This window comes from Dipteris shenzhenensis, chromosome 15 (assembly GCF_047967505.1).
Source record: "Dipteris shenzhenensis isolate YYH24624 ecotype China chromosome 15, Dip_SZ_1.0, whole genome shotgun sequence".
In the NCBI taxonomy this organism is placed as follows: domain Eukaryota; kingdom Viridiplantae; phylum Streptophyta; class Polypodiopsida; order Gleicheniales; family Dipteridaceae; genus Dipteris; species Dipteris shenzhenensis.
This window is the reverse complement of record NC_141610.1, coordinates 56,687,559-56,708,337: the sequence shown is the minus strand read 5'-3', so window position 1 is coordinate 56,708,337 and position 20,779 is coordinate 56,687,559. Positions and strand designations below refer to the sequence as shown.

At 43.9% G+C, this 20,779-nt stretch overlaps 1 protein-coding gene across 6 annotated transcripts in view; it reads right to left on the bottom strand.

The window, feature by feature from the left end:
* LOC147894031 (uncharacterized) overlaps positions 1-18,089 on the bottom strand; it is a 31,794-nt gene extending 13,705 nt beyond the window's left edge. Inside the window, exons 1-3 of one of the 6 annotated variants that reach the window (XM_087386634.1) lie at positions 17,830-18,089; positions 17,429-17,601; positions 17,037-17,109 (exon numbers count right to left, since the gene is read on the bottom strand). In XM_087386634.1, coding sequence (XP_087242760.1) covers positions 17,037-17,109; positions 17,429-17,484 — 129 coding nt within the window. In that variant the 5' untranslated portion in view covers positions 17,485-17,601; positions 17,830-18,089. Of the gene's footprint in view, positions 1-17,036; positions 17,110-17,237; positions 17,298-17,428; positions 17,771-17,829 lie in introns of those variants that run through there. The other 5 variants (XM_087386637.1, XM_087386638.1, XM_087386636.1 and 2 more) reach the window with 5 other exon arrangements.
* Between the last annotated feature and the right edge of the window lie 2,690 nt (positions 18,090-20,779).

Here is a 20,779-nt window from a genome sequence, read left to right as displayed (position 1 = left end):
TGCGCCTGGGACATACCTTCCCTCTTCTCTAGTTCCGACACCCGCCCGACTGGGGTCACCGTGGCACTAGCTCGACACCGAGTCATCTCCACCGACTTTAGCGACGACACACTCCTAGAGGACAGCCCTCCATCATAGCCTTTCTGCACTACCGTCCGACCCCTAAGGATCATTGATATCCTGGACATATGGATGTACATGGATAGTTCTATCCTTTGTGATATTATTATTTTTTCTGTTATGTTATGTTGTGGGATTGTTGGTCCGTTTTGAGACCACACCCGCCTAGTGCATTGTACTAGATTCACTTCAGTCTCATAGGCCTTTTATGGTCTTCCGTAGACTTTAATAAACTCTCTCTCTCTCTCTCTCTCTCTCTCTCTCTCTCTCTCTCTCTCTCTCTCACCTGCGCGACCACCCTCTCTCTCTCAGGCACCGGCACGACTATTTGGTTGGAGCTGGCCCTTGGCCTCACGACCCTACACCTGCACGACCACTCACCTGTGTCTCGCGAGCTGACACTTGCGCGCGTCTACTCTGTGTTGCCGCACCTGTGTTGTCTGGCCTGTGAGCCTAGCTTGCTGATGGGCTCAACACCTCCATGCAAACAGGCCCATTTGCACAGGCCCGTCACCTATTAGGACAAGAATATCCCCGTCATGTGAATCAAAATCAGCCTGTTGAGTACTTGCCAGCTTTTCATTGCAGTGTGCTACTTCCCACCAGATACATCGTCCTACGCATGTCAGGTTACTACAGAGGGCCATAGCCCATACGAGACACTATATGCCGATATTGTGGAGTTTTCCAAACAAGGTGATGTCCTACTCTTGGGGGATTTCAATGACCGCACTAGTGACAGGCAAGTGGGACTTTGACAATGACTTTGTCATTGTACTTGAGCCTTATATGGCTGAACTTGGGACGCTGAGACAATCAGATGATGCACATGCACCTGTCACAGGGTATGGTCACCACCTTCTGGAGATGGGGGCAATACATGATCTCACCATTTATAATGGGATCACCCGTTGGCCACAATCTAGAGGACTTACATGCTTCCCACATGGTGGGGGGAGTAGTATAGTTGACTACTTGATGGGACCTCTCTCAATTATGTCACAAGTTCAGGACTTTTATGTGCTGACCATTCCTATTTATCTTTTACTATCTTTGGTACCACGCCAACCCCACAAGCAGCCCCGCGCATACAGCCCCGTACACATGTCCAATTTGATCATGCACTTGACCATGTCTATGACAGCCACCTCATCCAAGGATTTGATATGCTCTGTACAGTGACAGACCTTGGCCGCGCATCAAATGCCCTTGTCACAATGATACATGAGGCTGCCACTAGCTCCTTTCCCACCACCAGATCTTTTACACTTACACATGCTCGTACTGGGACTATGCTGCAGCACCCCTGGTTTGATGATGAGTGCAGAGAGCTGAGTTCTCAGTTGATGCGCCAACATGCCCTAGGCCACATGTCGACACCGGAGGCACGGCAGACTCTACGATGCATGACCCGTCGTAAGCGGCGGACCTTTACGGCGCACAGACTAGAGGAGGTGATCCGTTCTTTTCGTGGAGGTGATCCCAATTTGGGTGGAGCTTACTGTCTGAGGGAAAGTTACCTATCCCTTTCACAGATCCAAAGACTTGGCATACATATGCATGTTCACTATATGACATACCGCATCAAGCTCCACCTGATATGTTGTCCATTCCTCGCCCCACCATCTATCAGTTGTTCACTACAAAGAATGTATGTGAAGCACTTGGCCGGCTTCATAACCAAAGAGCACAGGATCATGAGGGGCTGCAGACAGAGCACTTTGCACATGGACATGTAGTACTAGCACCGATTCTAGCACAGATGTTTAACCATGCTGTATGCCATGGTTTCCCACCCAATTGGAGCACCACCACCATTGTGCCCATACACAAGGCAAGAGACCCCATGGCCCCAGAGAACTACCGACCATACCTTGGCCAAAATATATGGGTCGGTTCTAGAGAGACAACTCAGCACCTACACTGAGGCACACGGTCTACGGGCCATCAGACACGCTCGCTTGCGTAGACAGCATTCCACCCTAGATCACATTTTCACTTTTAGAGCAGTCATTGAGGAGGCGAGATCGCTACGTCATAAGGTCTATGCTTGCTTTGTGGATTTCAGGAAGGCTTTTGACACCGTCCCATGCTCTCCTTTGATTAGACGATTGCAAGAGATGCACATACTAGAGAATATTATTTGGGGGGTCATGAGCCTGTAGAGTTCGCGCCCCATGAGGTTTGACAGGGTAGATAGAAAGTACTATCGGAGTTAAGCAGGGCTGCCCACTCTCATCGACTCTCTTTGGCCTCTACATCGACGAGATCACTTCTTTCATTGACCAATTTGGCAGCGTGGGATCACCTTTGGCTAACCTGATGATACAGATCCTGTTATATGCAGATGACATTGTTCTCCTATCATCTTCAGCAGAGGGCTTACAGAGACACCTCGATGCACGAGAGGAGTTTTGCCTCGAGCGGGATCTATCTGTTAATCTTGCGAAGACCAAGATTATGGTCTTCAATACCTCCCCTGTTGCACTATTGAGATTGTCACAGCCCACCAGCCCCTTCCTATACCGAGGACAACCAGTTGAGATAGTACATTCCTATACATATCTCAGAGTAGTGTTCACAGGACCACTTTTCAAGATGACTCAAGCCACTAGAGCTCGGCTCACTCGAGAACAGGGAGCTCTGGCATGACTAGAGAGACGATGTTTCCAGGCACATTTCCAGGACCCACCTACGAAGGGCTGGCTTTTTGATACCCTAGTCAGACCGACTGCCATGTACGCAGCACCTTTCTGGGCGTGTGATATTTCAGCGGCAGAGTGGACCAAATCTGAGCGACTTCAGGTCATCATGGGCTCGAGGATGATTCGGAGTAAGCCCTCAGTTCCCCACCAGATCATTCAGGCCGAGTTTGCTATGGCACCGTTACAGATAGATGCCCTCTTTTAGATTGTTACCTTCCTTCACAGAGTTCGCAGTCTACCTAGATGGCAACTCCCGAGCATAGCACTGGTCTCCTCCATGCAACTAGCAGAGCATGGTGACACCACAAGATGGTATGCACGAGTTTCCCTTTGGCTTACTACACATGGTATACATATTGATCGACTGCCTTCTTTTCAGTACAATCTAGATGCCCCTCCTTCACTACTCCCTTCACGAGATGAGATTAACCGTATCATACGGTTAGATCTCCTCCAGCTACACATATCCTGAGTTTGGATCGAAGCCCAAGAGCTTCCTACCAAAACTCGCTTCTATCGTGATCACTTCCTGAGGATATGTGAGGACGGTTTCATCACCAGACCGCAGTACCTTGAGGATCGGCGGGTATCACATGCCTTGAGGACTGCCATCGGACAAATGCGGGTCTTATCACACCAGCTTGAGAGTGAGGCAAGGAGAGCAACAACGATCCCCAGAGAGAGACGGCTCTGTAGACTATGTACCACAGGGATGATCAAGACAGAGGAGCATTTGCCCAGTCTACTATGAGATACATGGACGATATCATTGCCTCTTTCTAGAGGGCTCTGGTTTTGGCCCACTCACACATTTGATCCATTTCTATGACCAGGTCTGTATTGGTCTCTATCTCCTAGAGATGAGGAGACATAGAGACATGCTCCTATGACATACGAGACAACAACAGGGAGCGACCACAACAGGCGACCACAGCAGGCGACCACAACAGGCGACCACAACAGATAGGAGACAGTGACATGTTACTGACGTCTTCACACTTGAGGTCGTACCGGGTCACTCTAACCCAGTTGTTGCGGTGATCTTTGTGCTCCATGCTGACTAGAGATGACATTAGAGGCCTGTTGCCCGTACTATCCAGGCTCAACCGATCTCCCTTCTTGAGGGACATCACTCTAGTCGTACTACTGATGTCTCTCAGGATCCACCGCACACTTAGACCTGGTCCACCCCCACGTCGTACCTCTACGCGACAGATACTGATACAAGAGATCCTATCTACTCATCAAGAGGGCAAGAGACGCAGGAAAGAGGTGCGAACTGGGCAGAGGAAGGATATAGGAAAGATATGCGAATTTCTTCAGGGCTGCACTGGGTTGAGCAAAGCAAGGCAAAGCAGGGAGAGATGCAAATCTATGTTGGCAGGTGATGGCAGCACCGGCACAACTGAGCAAGGTGATGGCAGGGAGGCTGAGAATATGTGAACTGAAAGAGGCAACTGGCTCTTCGCTAAGAGTGAGGGCGCCCTGGCTTCTTAAATAATGGATATCTGGCTCTGCTTTTACCGAGAATAGAGTGTTCCTTTTGCCATAAATGACCCAAGGCTACTTTTGCAAGCTTCGCTTTTCCTGGAAATAGAGTAAAGTAAATATACGTGACCTTTTCATAGCTTTCTTGCTTTTAATTGCTCCAAAATTAATGTCTTTATTTATAGATTCGAGTTCCCAGAATAGTGTCCGCCCAAAAAGCAATCATGCTAAAAATAGTGTGCTTTTTCGCTGAGACCAAAAAGCACGAAAAGCACAAAAATCACAAAAGCCACGAAAAGCAAAAAGCAGTCTGTTCCACGTTTTAAGGAGATAGCCCCCTAGACTAATTTCGATGTGCTAATTCCAAATCCAGTGTCGCTTTTTGCATATGATGCTTCGTTCACAAGTTATGGTCACATTCTTCAAACCCATTCAAATCACCACAGTTAGACCAGAACCTAGTATGAATCATCATAAGGTTGGCCAGGCCTTATAATTTAGCCATACGCTATAAAAGCATGACGTTACTTGCAAAACACTCAACTGAACATAAAAAGCAAAAAACTTCACAACTAAAGCAGATGTCCATGGAAGGTCTCCTAGTCATCCTATCACACCTATAGGCCTCAATCTTGCCACCACCTGTTGACATGGAAGAGGAGGCCAGAGGGGAGGCCCTTGATCCCACCCAAGCGGAAGGGGGGGGGGGGGGGGGGCAGAATGGGCAAGTCGGCCAAAACTGGCTGAACAGGTCGGCCCCCTTCAGCCCACCAGGCTGACCCTCCCAACTGAGGGTATATATGCCCCCCCCCCCCCCCCCCCACAATCGTCTTCTTTTCTCACTTCCCCTGCTGCTGGCGCCAGCTCCTTCTGCCTCAACTGCTCCAGCCCCCTGTGCACACCTTGCTCCAGCTCCCTCTGCTCCAGTTGCTCCAGCTCCCTGTGCGCTCCTTGCTCCAGCCTCCTGTTCGCATATTGCTCCTGGCTGCAGCCTCTGATCAGTGCACCCCTCCTTGTTGGATCTGGCCCTGATTCTGACAATCCATTCAGTGGACTCCTTGCCTGCTGCTGTCTACTTCTTTTAGCCCCAGAACTGATCTTCATCCCTTAGCTTCGTACTTCCGTTGGCTCCATTGTTCGTGGCCATACTCAGTGTACCTTCTGGGAGATTTACAGTTTGCTGTCTACAGCATACAGTCCGGTGTTCATCTCCTCTTCGAGCCTATTTCTTGCTCTCTGGAGAGCTCTCTTTTGTGGACTGTTTGCAAGAAATAGGCTCTACTGGAGAGTAGAAGAGGATCTACTGGAGCTTCTACTGCCTCTCTCTCGAGGATTGTACTCGGATCTAGTGCCCTGATTGGGGCTGGTTATAACAGCAGTATTTCAGGCCCTCTCTGTGCACTGACTCTCTCTTTTATCTGGTGTTCATTACTTCGCTTTCGCACGTCCTTTGTTTACCTGGTATCAGAGCATTAGGTGTTCTCTGATTGAAGAAACAGAGGGATCATCTAAGGTGGGACAGCAAGCTGCTCTCAGTGTGCCTCAGGATCTTTGATCAAGCGTCACCAGCAGCCTTTTTTTCCCTCCCCCCCCATCCCCTTCTTTTCCTCATCTTCCTGCAATGGATGCCAGTAAGAAAGCCGCCGACCACACCTCCAATTATGAAGACGCTTCACCCTCCCTCTTATCCCACTTCTTGGATGCTGATGGCAGGAAAGTTCGCATGCCCAGTGTCACGAGGACGTGATAATACTGAGCAGGATCACATTTAATATAGGGAAATTAATTTTGGTGGTGAAATTCCATCAACAAGTGCATGAAAATTAAATGTGCAAGGTGCCATGTGCTAGTGCAATTAATTGTGGGTCAAGGACTAGGCCCAAGCATTTAATATGTGACACAAAACAGTGGTTTAATGTCACTTGCTTTCTATGAATTATAAATGCTATTTTCAGCAGAGGCACATAATTGGCAGTCAGGAACCCGAAATAGAAGAGCTCATGCTACGGATAGGTGCCCACGCTTTTCAGCCAGCCAATATGCAGATTTTTGTCAGTTTTCAGCAGGAAGGAGGTGCGATTTCATTCCCAGAGCTTCTCCGGGCTGCTCCACACCGGTTTGCTGCTGACTACAGGCTGGGGGAGGTTCGATTGCATCTACTGGTGGCTGCCATGCAGTGATTTTGCTGGAATTCGCACCCTGTTTGCTGTGTTTCATCACTTCCAGGCAGAGTTTCGCATATTTGTCAGCACCCAAGCAGTTCTGAGTGCAAGGCGATTTGCCACGGCAGTGTGCAAGTTGTGTGCTGCTGTATTTCACATCTAGGAGAGCAGGTAGCAATAAAAAGAAGCTGGGCGCATCATCTTGCAGAGTTTTCGGGCAGATTTCAGCAGGGCGACTTCAAATTTACGCTGATTTTCTCAGTTTGGGAGCACTTTGGTATAGACGATTTCATCTGTGGGCTACAAGATTGATTTCGAGTTCACTTCTGGAGGTAACCGGGCTGGTTTGTGATAATAGATGCTGGTCTAGCAGTGTGGATTGTGTATATGCATGCTATTTCGTGGATACAGATTGGATTCTATTGTGGATTTGTCCCTCGGGTTGAGGTGGATTGTTCCTGTGCTGGGATTGGTTATGCTGCTAACCAGGAAATTGGTTCTTGGATGCTGTATTGGCTATGCTTGGCCTGTCCTATGATGAGGACTGATTGATTGCTCTAGTTTTGGCACCCACAGGGCCCAGTTCGGGCAACAAGTTTGTTTCCGGGTCTAGGCTGGATCCGAGGTTATTGGAATTTACCTGTGGGTAGTGTTCTGTGTATTGAACTGTCCAATTAAATAAAAAGAAATACCGAAAGGGGCGCCAACAAGGATTTTGGGGCCAATCTGGTGTGATGTGTGTTGTTGAGCAAGGGCAATCTAGCCTCACCTGTGTTTTTAAGTTTTCAGTGCAATCTATGGATATTATGGAGTAAGTTGGTGTTGAATTTTATTTGTGAGAAAGTGAGATAGGATTTGACTACTACGGATAAAATACCCTTGTAAACCGAACAAGCACTCCAGTTTCAGGGTTCCGTTGCCGGGACATCTCCGTCATATTGTTGAGGAGAGCCTTGGCTGAGCTTGGGCAGAGAAGCCTAATTGCTGGAAACTTATAGTATAGCTCTAGTCTTTTGGATAACATGGACCAGAATAATCAGGATCCACAAGGTAGCATGTAGCCCGAGGATGGGTACCAAGATGTTGCTGAGCAACATAATGATTTTATGCCTTATCCAGATGATGGCCTAGCAGGTATGCAGGCCCAAATGAATAATATGATGCAGGTGTTAAATCAGTTGACACAGAATATGGCCCAGATGGTACAGTTGACCACGATGCATGTGCAGACTCAGATGCCACAGGTAGCATCTGAATTTCAGCCACCTTTGCCACAGGAGCTACCACCCATGCCACCTCCTTTACCTACGGAGCCAGTGCCGCTTGCACCTGTGGTGCAAGGAAACAACGGAAATAATGGGAACAATTCCCAAAATGTTACTCAGATGCAGGCAGCTGTAGGCCCTCAATTGGCACAGCCATCTTTCTTTGGTGGTGGGTCAATTTTTCATGCTATGGTGGCAGAAGCTGAGGAGAATATGGATGTTGACATGTTTGGCCTGCAGAACCCCATGTATGGGAACCTTGGTATGCAGCCAGGGATGTAGGGAGGATTGATGGCAGCCCCTAGAATGATTAATAATGCCATGTTAATGCAGCAAGGGCAGCAAGCCCTACTTCTTCCTACCGGTGGTAGTGCACATCCTTCAGGAGTAATGCCTCAGGGACATCAGGTTCCTTTCTTGCAGGCCCCTGTATATGATGGTTTGGATGCCCGTACCCGCATAAAAGATTATAAAGAAGGTGGCTCATCTGTGAAATTTGAACCTTTTCATGGGCATAGTGATAGGTCCAAAGCCTTGACATTCATTCAGCAGTTTGATACTGCATTTATGGGAGGGATCTTTTATGAATCTTCAAAGATCCGAAAAGCTGCCACATTCTTGAAAGGAAATGCTTTGCAGTGGGGGTCTGACATTGTGATGCAGGGGAAAGCACCAACTACTTGGGTTGGCTTCAAAAGGTTATTTGCAGCCCATTGATTAACTTCAACTTTTGAAGTTGAAGTAACGACCCAGTGGCATAAGTTGAATGCGGAAGGATGCCGCAATTTGGATGAGTATACCACTAAATTTTGGAATGCCTTGTTACCTGTTGAGTCTTACAGGACTATTTCTCTCAAGGAGCAGGTGGAAAAGTATTGCTGTGGTTTGCCGTCTGAGTTGCGTGACTATTGTATCAAGACCAAAGTTACCAACATGTCACATCTTATTGAGGTTGCCAACACTGCCTATCAGTTGATGTAGGGAAGAGTATCTGGCTTCAAGGGCAGCAGGAAGGAAGAGTATAAAAAGCCAGCCAGAGAAGACTTCAATAGGGCAGCAAAAGATGTGACTGATAAATCCAGTGGTGGTGGTTTTAAGAGTTTTAATAGACCGGGCAGATTTGATGCAGCAAAGAGGAGAGATGTTGGCCGAGCTAAAGCCAAGGAGGAGGAAAGAAAACAGCTCTTCAAGGAAGGTAGCTGTTATTTATGCAAGCAAGAAGGGCATAAATTTTATGATTGTCCTAACAGGAAGAGGGCTGACATTTCAGCCAGCAAGGGAATTGATGCTGGAAAAGGGGACAAAAGAGATGATGCTGCAGGCAAGAAGACTAGACCCAGTGCAGGGCTAGTACCCGATATAATTGGAGATGCCAAGGATGAAAAGAGGACTGAACTATGCAGAGCATGGGGTAAGGTCAGAGAGGAGCATTGTTTGTTCTTCTTTGACGATGGAGCCAAGGCTAATTTTATTTCTCCTGAGCTGGCAGCCAAGCTTGGTATCAGACCAGAGGAGATGGGCCCTACTTGTGAGGCCAATATGGCTAACCCTGAGCTTTCCACACCGGTCACTCCAATTATTGGCAAGCTGCAAATTCGCATTCAAGATTTTGTGGACACTGAAGAGTTTTATATCATGCCTCTACCTAATTGTGATGTTCTTTTGGGAATACCATGGCATTATGACCACAAAGCGGTGATAGACACTTTTGCTAAAACCATTACTATTACCCATAGGGGTAAAACCAAGACGCTGAAAGTCTCATCCAAAGCTGAGTCTATTCCTGTTGTATCAGCTTCGGCTATTCGTTCAATAATGAAAAATCATATTTCAGCATACTTGATTTTTGTTAAGGACAAAATGCATGATACTGAGAGTAGTACACTCACCGCACTTGAAAAAGAGCAGTCTGAATTTTATTTCAGTTTAGGGACTGTTTTTCTGAGTCTTTGCTAGACACATTACCGCTTGAACGGCCTGAGGATCATGCCATAGACATCATCCCAGGCAGTTCCCCTCCAAATAGGCCTCCATACCGTGTTAGTTTAGCACAACAGGAGGAAATCATGAGCCACGTAAAAGAATTATTTGAGAAAGGACTCATTCAGCCCAGTTCTTCACCCTATTGCTCACCGGGGATCGTGGCGTATGTGCATCGATTACAGAGCTTTGAATAAAATAACCATTAGGAATCGATTCCCGATTCCATGGATTGATGACATACTAGACCGTCTTGAGGGATCAAGATCTCACATAGTGACAAAATTAAACGGCATTGACTTGAAGAGTGGGTACCATCAGATACGAATACGGACAGAGGATGTACATAAGACGGCGTTCAGAACCACTTTTGGATTGTATGAATTTTTGGTTATGTCGTTTGGTCTGACTAATGTTCCTACCACGTTCAATCGGATGATGGACAGGATTTTTAGGGAGCATCGCAAGTTTGTTGGAACATTCTTTGATGACATCATTGTGCACAAAGAATAGGAGGGAGCATGAAGCTCATTTGGCCATTGTATTTGCCGAGCTGAAAAAACACAAGCTGATGGTTAACGGAAAAAAGAGAGTTCTTCATGGAGGAAATTCATTTCCTCGGTCACATCATTTCTAAATATGGTGTGCGAATGGATCCGGCTAAGTTGAAAGCCATCAAAAGCTGGCCACACCTGAAGAATTTGCATGAAGTACGAAGCTTCTTGGGTCTTTGCTCATATTACAGACGGTTTATCCGTAACTTTGCAGAGATTGCTTCGCCTTTGCATGTCTTACAGAAAAAGTTAGTACCTTTTCAGTGGGGACCAAAAGAAATTGCAGCCTTCGCAGAATTGAAGAACCGGTTGTGTTCTAATCCGGTAATAATTCTTCCAAATTTGAGGAAGCCTTTTGTGCTCCAGTGTGATGCCACCAGTGTGATGCCAGTGGCCACAACATTGGTGCTGTCTTGATGCAAGATGGCAAGGTTGTTGCCTATGAGAGCAGATTGCTCCAGAACGCCGAAATTTCTATGAATGTGCATGAGCAAGAGCTCTTATCAGTGATTCATGCCTTGACAGTGTGGAAACACTATTTGCTTGGTGCTGATTTCTATGTGCAGACAGATCATCAATCTCTCAGGTATTTTCTCACTCAGAGATGGGCAAATTTTCATTCTATGTTCCACTTTCAGACAATGGCTTGCTAGGAAAGAAAAATGTAGTGGCTGATGCTTTATCCAGGAAGCCTCAGACAGAGGCTATGTCTAAGAAGCCACAGGTAAATGCTCTCTATTGCTTATCATAGTGAGTTGGATGCTGTGAAGGATCAGTATGCCACTGATGATGCTTTTGCAAGGATTTATGATCAGCTCATTGAGGGACACAAGCATGAGCACTATACCTTGAAACAAGGTTTTCTTATGATGCGTGGCAGGTTATGTGTTACACGATAGTTGAGACAAAAGGTTTTGACCGAGAGTCATGCACCTCCATATGCAGGCCATAGAGGCATTGATTCAACAGTAAAGGCGGTAGAACATGTCTGATATGTCAGAAAACCAAGTATGATAGGCAAAAACCAGTAGGGTTGCTTCCACCTTTGCCTATTCCAAATAGACCTTGGCAGAGTATAGCCATGGATTTTGTGTTTAATCTACCACGAACTCCCACAGGGCATGATGGGATATGGACTATAATCTGTAGATTCAAAAAGCAGGCACACTTCATTCCTGTGCACAAGAAAATTACAGCAGATCATATGGCACGAATGTTCATGCAACATATATTTAAGTACCATGGGATGCCTGAGTCTATTGTCAGTGACAGAGACCCTCGTATGACCAGCCTATTCTGGAAGGGTCTATTTGAAAACTTGGGTACAACACTGATGTTTTCTTCCACCTACCATCCACAAACGGGCGGGCAGTCAGAACAACTAAATTCCACAGTGTTGGATTCGCTGAAATGTTATGTGTCTGAGCATAAGGCACAATGGGAAAAGTTTCTTCCTTTGGTGGAGTATGCATACAATAATATGGTACACTCTTCTACAAGTAAAGCTCCTTTTGAAATAGTAGAAGGTGGTAAGAAAGTACCACCAATCTTGCATACAAAGGAGAAGATTTTTGAGGCTGATCACTTCGTAGAAGATCTGAAAACAGCATATGAAAAGGTTAAGTATGCACTCCAACGCAGCCAGGTAAAGCAAAAGAAAGCAGCTGATCAACGCAGACGGGGATTGGTCTTTAAGGAAGGAGACTAGGTATTGCTAAGTTTTAATAAGGCAAGGCTGTGTACGAAAAAGGGCAAGGTCCGCTTGTATACCAAGCTGAATATGAGATATTATGGGCCCTTTCAGGTACAGGAAAAGATCAATGGCATTGCTTACAGGTTAAAACTAGTTCCCACATGGACTATTCACAATGCTTTTCATGTGAGCTTGCTTAAGCATTTTTATGGTGAGGTACCAGAAGAACTTCAGGATGTAGAGCAACCAGAGGTTAAGGAACAGGAGGAAGTCCTTGTTCCTGAACAGATAATTTCATATCATGAAAGGAAGGTTAAAGGTAGAGTGGCAAGGCGCTACATGGTAAAATTCAAGAACTATTCTCTTGATGCGCAATGGATGGAAGAGGAAGAGCTGGCAGACTCTCCGCAGGTGTTGCAACTCTACCTTGAGGCTTTTAACCTTCAGCCTACTTCACAGGCTAGTTCCAGTTCAGCGGAGAAACTGTCTTAAGCAGTACTGGATGCTTAAGAAGGGGGTTCTTCCATACCCCTGGGTTCAAGCAATTTCGACAGGTTTTAGTCATGAGATTGGTTTTGATCCGGGGTACTGAGCTGACAGTACTTCTACCTATAAGATCTCTTGACGCATGTTGAGTGGTCGCTCCACTTGACTTCTACATTCTGATATGGGGATGGAGCTACAGCCTTACCCATTACTCAGTCTGTATGGTATGGTATGGTGAGTATTAGGCCATACAGTATGGTAAGTATTAGGCCATACACAGGTTTATTCATGGTTTTTTTTTCCATGATGTGTTATAGTATGGTGAGTTATTGGCCATACACAGGTTTCTTCATGGTTCTTCCATGAACTGGTTTAATAAATATGATTCAGTATGGTGTGTTTTTTGCCATACACATGTTTAATATTTATGTTTCTTTTTCTTTTTGTTTATTTTCCTTTTCTTTTGAACTTTTGAGGCAGCAACCAGTGGTTTGCTGTTTCAAGAGGGGGGTATGTCACAAGGACGTGATAATACTGAGCAGGATCACATTTAATAAATTTTGGTGGTGAAATTCCATCAACAAGTGCATGAAAATTAAATGTGCAGGGTGCCATGTGCTAGTGCAATTAATTGGGGGTCAAGGACTAGGCCCAAGCATTTAATATGTGACACAAAAGAGTGGTTTAATGTCACTTGCTCTCTATGAATTAAAAATGCTATTTTCAGCAGAGGCACATAATTGGCAGTCAGGAACCCAAAATAGAAGAGCTCGTGCTACAGATAGGTGCCCACGCTTTTCAGCCAGCCAGTATGCAGATTTTTGTCAGTTTTCAGCAGGAAGGAGGTGCGATTTCATTCCCAAAGCTTCTCCGGGCTGCTCCACGCCAGTTTGCTGCTGACTACAGGCTGAGGGAGGTTCGATTGCATCTACTGGTGACTGCCACGCAGTGATTTTGCTGGAATTCGCACCCTGTTTGTTGTGTTTCATCACTTCCAGGCAGAGTTTCGCATATTTGTCAACACCCAGGCAGTTCTGAGTGCAGGGCAAGTTGCTAGGGCAGTGTGCAAGTTGTGTGCTGCTGTATTTCGCATCTGGGAGAGCAGGTAGCAGTAAAAAGCAGCTGGGCACATCACCTTGCAGAGTTTCTGGGCAGATTTCAGCAGGGCGACTTCAAATTTACGCTGATTTTCTCAGTCTAGGAGCACTCTGGAATAGGTGATTTCATCTGTGGGCTACAGGATTGATTTTGAGTTCACTTCTAGAGGTAGCCGGGCTGGTTTGTGATCATAGCTGCTGGTCTAGCAGTGTGGATTGTGTATATGCATGCTATTTCGTGGATACAGATTGGATTCTGTTGTGGACTGTGCTGGGATTGGTTCATGTTGCTAACCAGGTTATTGGTTCTTGGATGCTGTATTGGCTATGCTTGGCCTGTCCTATGATGAGGACTGATTGATTGCACTAGTTTTGGCACCCACAGGGCCCAATTCGGGCAACAAGTTTGTTTCCGGGTCTAGGCTGGATCCGAGGTTATTAGAATTTACCTGCGGGTAGTGTTCTGTGTATTGAACTGCCCAATTAAATAAAAAGAAATACCGAAAGGGGCGCCAACAGGAATTTTGGGGCCAATGTAGTGTGATGTGTTTTGCTGAGCAGGGGCAATCTAGCCTCACCTGTGTTTTTAAGTTTTCAATGCAATCTGTGGATATTATGGAGTAAGTTGTTGGTTGAATTTTATTTGTGAGAAGTGAGATAGGATTTGACTACTACGGATAAAATACTCTTGTAAACCGGACAGGCACTCCGGTTTCACCCACTCTTCCCACCTTCCCGAAATTTCACCAACTTGATGGCACGAATTATTCCTGGGGATGATACACAGGGTGCCCTTATGTGGGACATGCTCAATGCCAAGGTGTACTCTTTGATTTTCCTCAACTGTCAGCCCCCCGTCATGAACCACATCAAGCAGATTAGTTTTGCACGTGCTATCTGGGAGTTCTTGGATGCGATGTATCTCTATGTCACCCTGATGAAGCATATTTCCCTGGAAGTCCAACTTCGTCGCCTGGATCCTACTACCTCTCCATCCATACGCGAACACATCATCAAAATGCAGAATTTCCAACAAGATATCCTCCACGCAGGGAAAGAGATCTCTTCCGAAGACATGGCCATCACCCTTATCAATCAGGTAATCTCGGACTCCCCTTTCTCTCTGTTCTACTCTTCCCTCATCACTTCAGGACGTCTCATCACCATCACTTGGGATTCCAATGATCCTAGATCAGGAAGAACCGTTTCTCAAACCATCTGCTGGGGCCTCTGAAGCGTTGGCTGCCCAAAAAACCAAACCTCGCCCCCCCATACCAAAGAATCCTCGTTTCCCTCCTCTGACTCCAAGGAATCCAATCCTGTCAAAGGCACCTATAATCATTGTGGTGACGAAGGTCATTATTGGCGTAATTGCCCTCACCACACCTGAAACGGTCCAAGGCCCATTCTGCTGCTACTGCTATTATGACGACTCATGCATACAATGTGTATTATGAACATAGCCCTTAACTTTTCCAACTGCCTTTTCTAAACTCCCTTTTCGAGTGAAATAAAAAAGGATTTCTAAATGAAAAACAAGATTTTATTTTCTTTGATATCGACTTTGTTAATGGCTTGAATTTACAACAATGGTTTATGGTCAATACCCTAAACCATAAACCCTCAAATCTTAGTATCAAACTAAGAAAAAGTATAGATTCGGTAAAATGCTATGAAAAAACCTAATTTATTGACCCTAATTTTAGTATTGAAATAACAACAATAGTTAAGGATCTAAACCCTAAACCTCAAATTTTGGTATTAAACAAAGAAAATGTAAATATGGAAATGTATTTTGAAAGGCCTTAAGTTATTGACCTCTAATTGGTTGAAAAAGCAAAAATCTAAATATATGTTCTAAAAATTTGGTGGAGCTATAGAGAAAGACTAAATGTGGGAGGTGGAGGATGTGGAGAAGGAGAAAGAGGTGGAGGAAAGCATGAGATGGAGGTGGACAATGTGGAGAAGGAGTAGGAGGTGGAGGAAGCATGAGATGGAGGTGGGGGAGGAGGAGAGGTGGAGCGATGAGGGTGGAGGAGGAGGAAGAGGAAGAGGGGGGAAATTCAAATTGGAAAAAACTATATTAGAATTCCTTCTACCCCCTCCTCTCTCTCATTCCACGGGAGAGGATTTCTCAACTTGCTTCCAAGATATAGCTCAATTGAAGGAAAACGTCAAAATGAGTGTCAATGTGTCAATTTCCAAGATGTAGCGAAAATCGTTTTTTTTTTCCCCAAAATTTTTAGGACCCAAAAGGCTCACATTGCAATTATGAGGGGGTGAGGTGCAATCAACCTTTATCGTTGATAACAGGATTAAAGAATGCCCACGAATCTCCAAATGAGCTTGTAGAAAGAGTTCAAGAGGCAGATGATGAACAAGAGGGAAATTCTACTGTACCTCCATGTTAGAACGTGATCATGGGCAAGATTTGAGAGACACATGGAGAGAGGTAAAACAAGCGAGGATGAAACATGAACATAGGTGAAATCAAGGGAGTGGATGTTGACAAAATGAGGTCATAAAATGCATCTTGAATAGGTTGGAGATACAAGAGATACATTCCATGGTCCACATGCTTCAACCTCTCATTGTTGATTGTACATGCTTCCACCTCTTACCACTCTTCCGTCACGCCAACCTCGTCAAAGGTATGATCCATAATCTAATCATCATGCCCCATATACACAAACTTACCAACATTTACTATGTTAGAATTCTAATCTTGAACTAGGATGAAATGAATAATAAAGCAATACCTTTAACATTTACATGGAAATTTCTTCCAATGGACCTTTTTCAATTCACTAATATGAGACTAATATGCATGTATAAGTATTGATAACTTCCTCATGCAATTCTCTATTCTTTCTAAACACACATGCGTGCCTAGATCTAGTTAGATAGGCATCATAGTGGGATGAAATGAACAACTACACTCTTGTTCAGTCACATACCATGCCTACACATAGTTTTCTCATCCAAGAAGAACCATTTGAACAAAGGTTTCAAACTGTTCTTCTCTTGCTTTCTAGCCACAAAAACGTTTTGCAAGGCACGGTACTAGCAAAACATTTCACTTTCTAGCCACAAAAAAACATTTTACACAATGTGCCTTGTAGAGTTTGATCAATCTTCTGTATAACGGTACTTTTTAGATACAGGCCAACTTTGCAATGATATCCATGAAAATACAAGTGCTAACAAACAGGAAGGACCCGTAATAACATAGCCATTCAACCCCTTGAGCATTTGAATATCAAGCTGTCAAGCTCTATCAAGCATACTAGTTCTAAAAGCCCCAAACTAAAGCAAGGTTTTACTTTCGGCACCATGAAGATCCCATGAACTGAATCATGTTATTTGGAAAGTTTACAGATACAATAGAATGATCTTGCTGCTTTGTAGATAAACGGCCTGTACATATTGTCAATGGAGTCAAAAACCAATCATCTAAGAATCGTAGAAGAAGAAGCAAGGAAATACCTCCACGTTTTTTAACAGATAGAGAACTACAACAAGATTTCTGGTGGAGTTCGCAAGATAAGGCACGTCCAACCTGCAACACTGTGAGCATCTAGCACCCATCCAGCAACAAATATACAACAAAAATACACCATTCTTGATTAATTCAGAGCAATGCTTGGTAAAAATTCCAAACAGAAGAAAGGTATGTGTGGCCAGTACAAATATCCAACCTCCCAAAGGCTACGCAAAACAATAGTCGCAAGATAAGGCACGTCCAACCTGCAACAACACTGTGAGCATCTAGCACCCATCCAGCAACAAATATACAACAAAAATACACCATTCTTGATTAATTCAGAGCAATGCTTGGTAAAAATTCCAAACAGAAGAAAGGTATGTGTGGCCAGTACAAATATCCAACCTCCCAAAGGCTACGCAAAACAATAGTCGCAAGCACCAGACACATCGTTCTTCAGCTGCAAAGAAAAGTTTGACAACGCATCTGATTGCGTGAGCACACAGGGTTCCTTACAAAAGTTCGGATGTCGCAGGTTCCTTACAAAAGTTGGGATGACGATGTTCTCTAATCCAAAACAAGGCAACAAATCATTGCTGAAATCACAAGTAAGGGCTCCTACAAGCAATCACTTCAATATAAAACAATGTTGCAGCTCCCTACAAGATCATGTGTGTGTGTGTGTGTGTATAGATATATATATATATATATATATAAATGACGCAAAAGGAACAAAAATGCACAACAAATACATACTTTTCTATTAAACAAAATATCGATGGGTAGGGTACAAACCCTAGATGTTGGTGCCATGAATCTCTTGGCTAAAGAAGGTCGATGACTATCTTTAGCAAATCTGGGCCCTTAAAATCTTGCACTGCTAAGGTTTTCGCAAACGTTGTCTAAAAAGTGCTAATGTTTGAAAACTCCATCCTGATCACTATGAGAGTAGCAGCGTCTACTTTTCAGGTTGGCGGGATGAAAGAAGTCGTCGTTGGGCTGAAAAGTAGCATCTCTTGTATTTTCTATGAATGAGTTTATGGTTTTGAGTTCTTGCAGAGTTGTCTTTAGCATCCATCGATTGTCACAAACTGGTCATGGCTAAAACAAAGGTTGGTCAAAAAGCCTTGCATGGGAACAAGAAGCATTTTCTAAATTCTGACCATCTCTCTACCATGTCCCCCCGTTGGATTAGCCTGCCCTTGGGCACACCCAAGGCTCATGGACGAGCAAGATTGCCCGTACATCCCGCCCACGGTCCAAATGCATTTATTGCATGTTGGGTGTCTATAGTGTGTAAACACCCTGATGTACAGCGGGGGAATGCACTCTAATGCCACTCCCTCCCAAACATGTCCCCCAATGCGTGAGATTCACTCCAAATTGTCCTCTAAGCTGATTGGACCAAGCTGATTGGACCACCCTTCATGTGAACTTTTAGTTTCAAGGTAAAAGTTCCTCTCCTCAAAATCCAAACATTCTCTAAATGTTCTTCCCACATACTTTCTATTTTAGCTTGAATTGTAAGATTCGCCATTTTCAAATGGAATAACATTTTGGCTTGAAACTTTAAGTGCAGCTTCTTTGGTGTGTTTACTTCAATCTTGTGAATTTTAATGGAGTTTTAACAACATCAGCATCTAGTAATGAAATTTATGAAAATGCCGAAGACACTCCACAAGCCACTCAAAGCCACTTTTGTGGCTCATTTTCAAGACAAGTGTTAATGCTTTGACTTATGCTTTTGGGGGTGTGGGTTCGATCTTCTGCATCGCATCAAATGAGGCATTAATGGGGATGGGCAAGGAGCCAGCTTTTAGGCGAGTTTTTTTTTGCAACCACCTAATTGCTATTCCTCTCTCTCTCTCTCTCTCTCTCTCTCTCTCTCTCTCTCTCTCTCTCTCTCTCTACTTGCAAGTATTGCATACATATCCATGCTACTTGGTTTAAAACACAAAAGTGGTCTTTTGAATCCACGTACAATAAACGTTACATTCACATTTCAAAACTTTCAATATATTCTGTTTATAATTCCATGTGCAGCACATGGAAGGGGCTTTAAAATCTGGGAAAATCATAGATAAAAATAATTGAATGCATACATTAATTAGTATGATTGGTCAAGAGAAGTGATACTTAGTTTTTTAACCCTTTTCCCCTTCCCTAGTTTTTAAATCCTTTTCCCCTTCCCTTTTTTATATCATTTTATCTTGAATATCATTAGTTCCTACTCTATATAGGTATCCAAAAGAGCACTTTGATCTAGGCATCTATCATCTTGATCAACACTATTTCATTCATGTCATATGTAATGGATCATACATTGTACTCTCTCTCTCTTTCTCTACGAGATAGTCGTATGGCTTTTTGTTATTAAGCTTTTCTAGGGTCCTTACATACTTGTTTTTGCTCTTAAAAATGATGCACAGGGCATCTTAAGGAAAACTAGAGATGAAATTTCATAAAGCTATCAATAGAAATGAGCTCATTTAATGTATCTCGATCGTTTTGATACCAAAAATTACCATATTTTGTTTTTTTTCCCAAAAATGGTGCAAGGAAGTGGTGCACCGGCCCCCCCCTTCTTGGTGCCATTTTTTGCCATAAAATTTTTTGAATATTATTTAAAAAAACACTTTTCCATTGCCTTTTTTATATCACTTCCTCTTTAATATAAAGTTGTACAAACAAAAATTATAGGACTCTTTTATAGCTATTTTTGCTCTTAAAAAGAAGTTTATTTTTGCACCGTGAGTTTTTTCAAAAAGTGAAGTATGTAAAAGTTAAATTTTTGGGAGTGGGTTTTCACTAGGAGAAGGTATTTTGATCAATCATACTGATTAATGTATACATTTAATTGTTTTTATCTAGGACCATCCCAAATTTTTAGTAGAAGAAGGGATTTTGATCAATCATAGTGATTAATGTATACATTCAATTACTTTTATCTAGGACCATCTCAGATTTTGTATCCCAAAGCCCCTTCCACATGCCGCACATGGAAGAAATAAACAAAATATACTTAAAGTTTTTAAACATGAATGTAAATTTTGTTGTACATGGATTCAAAAGACTACTTTTTTGTTTGAAACCAAGTAACATGGATATACACGTGAGAGAGAGAGAGAGAGAGAGAGAGAGAGAGAGAGAGCTAAGTGGACTAGCAATTAGGTGGCAGGAAAAAAAAACTCACTTTTTGCCCACACTCTTCATTAATGACTTCTTGGGATTGTTCCTATGGTAAAATCTAACTTAAAACTATATAAGCTATCCTTCTCCATCAAGTTATGTAAAACCTACGTGGGTCTTGGTGGTTAAGGGTCTGGCTCAGGTTTGTGGGTTCAATCCGTTGGATCACATCGGATGAGTCATTAATGACTCCTTAGGATTGTTCCTATGACATTAAAAAGGAGTCAAACCAAATCTCTCTCCATAGGCCCATGAGGCCTCCTGCACGCATTGATATATCTCTCTCTTACCCACCTTGTCTGGCTTGTACATTGATGAGCTTGAGACAATCATCCGGACTCTTGAAGGGATAGGGGGACTCTTTGGCCATTTCTCTTATCCAGATTCTCCTCTATGTTAATGATGTGGTTCTCATCTCATCCTCTACTAAGTGACTACAACGACATCTTGAGTAGGCATGGGACCATCCTGTTGCCTCTTATTGGCATCAAACTCTTTATTATTGGCATCATACTCCTTGAAAAATACTTCATGTTTCTGGGTTGATGAGTAGAAT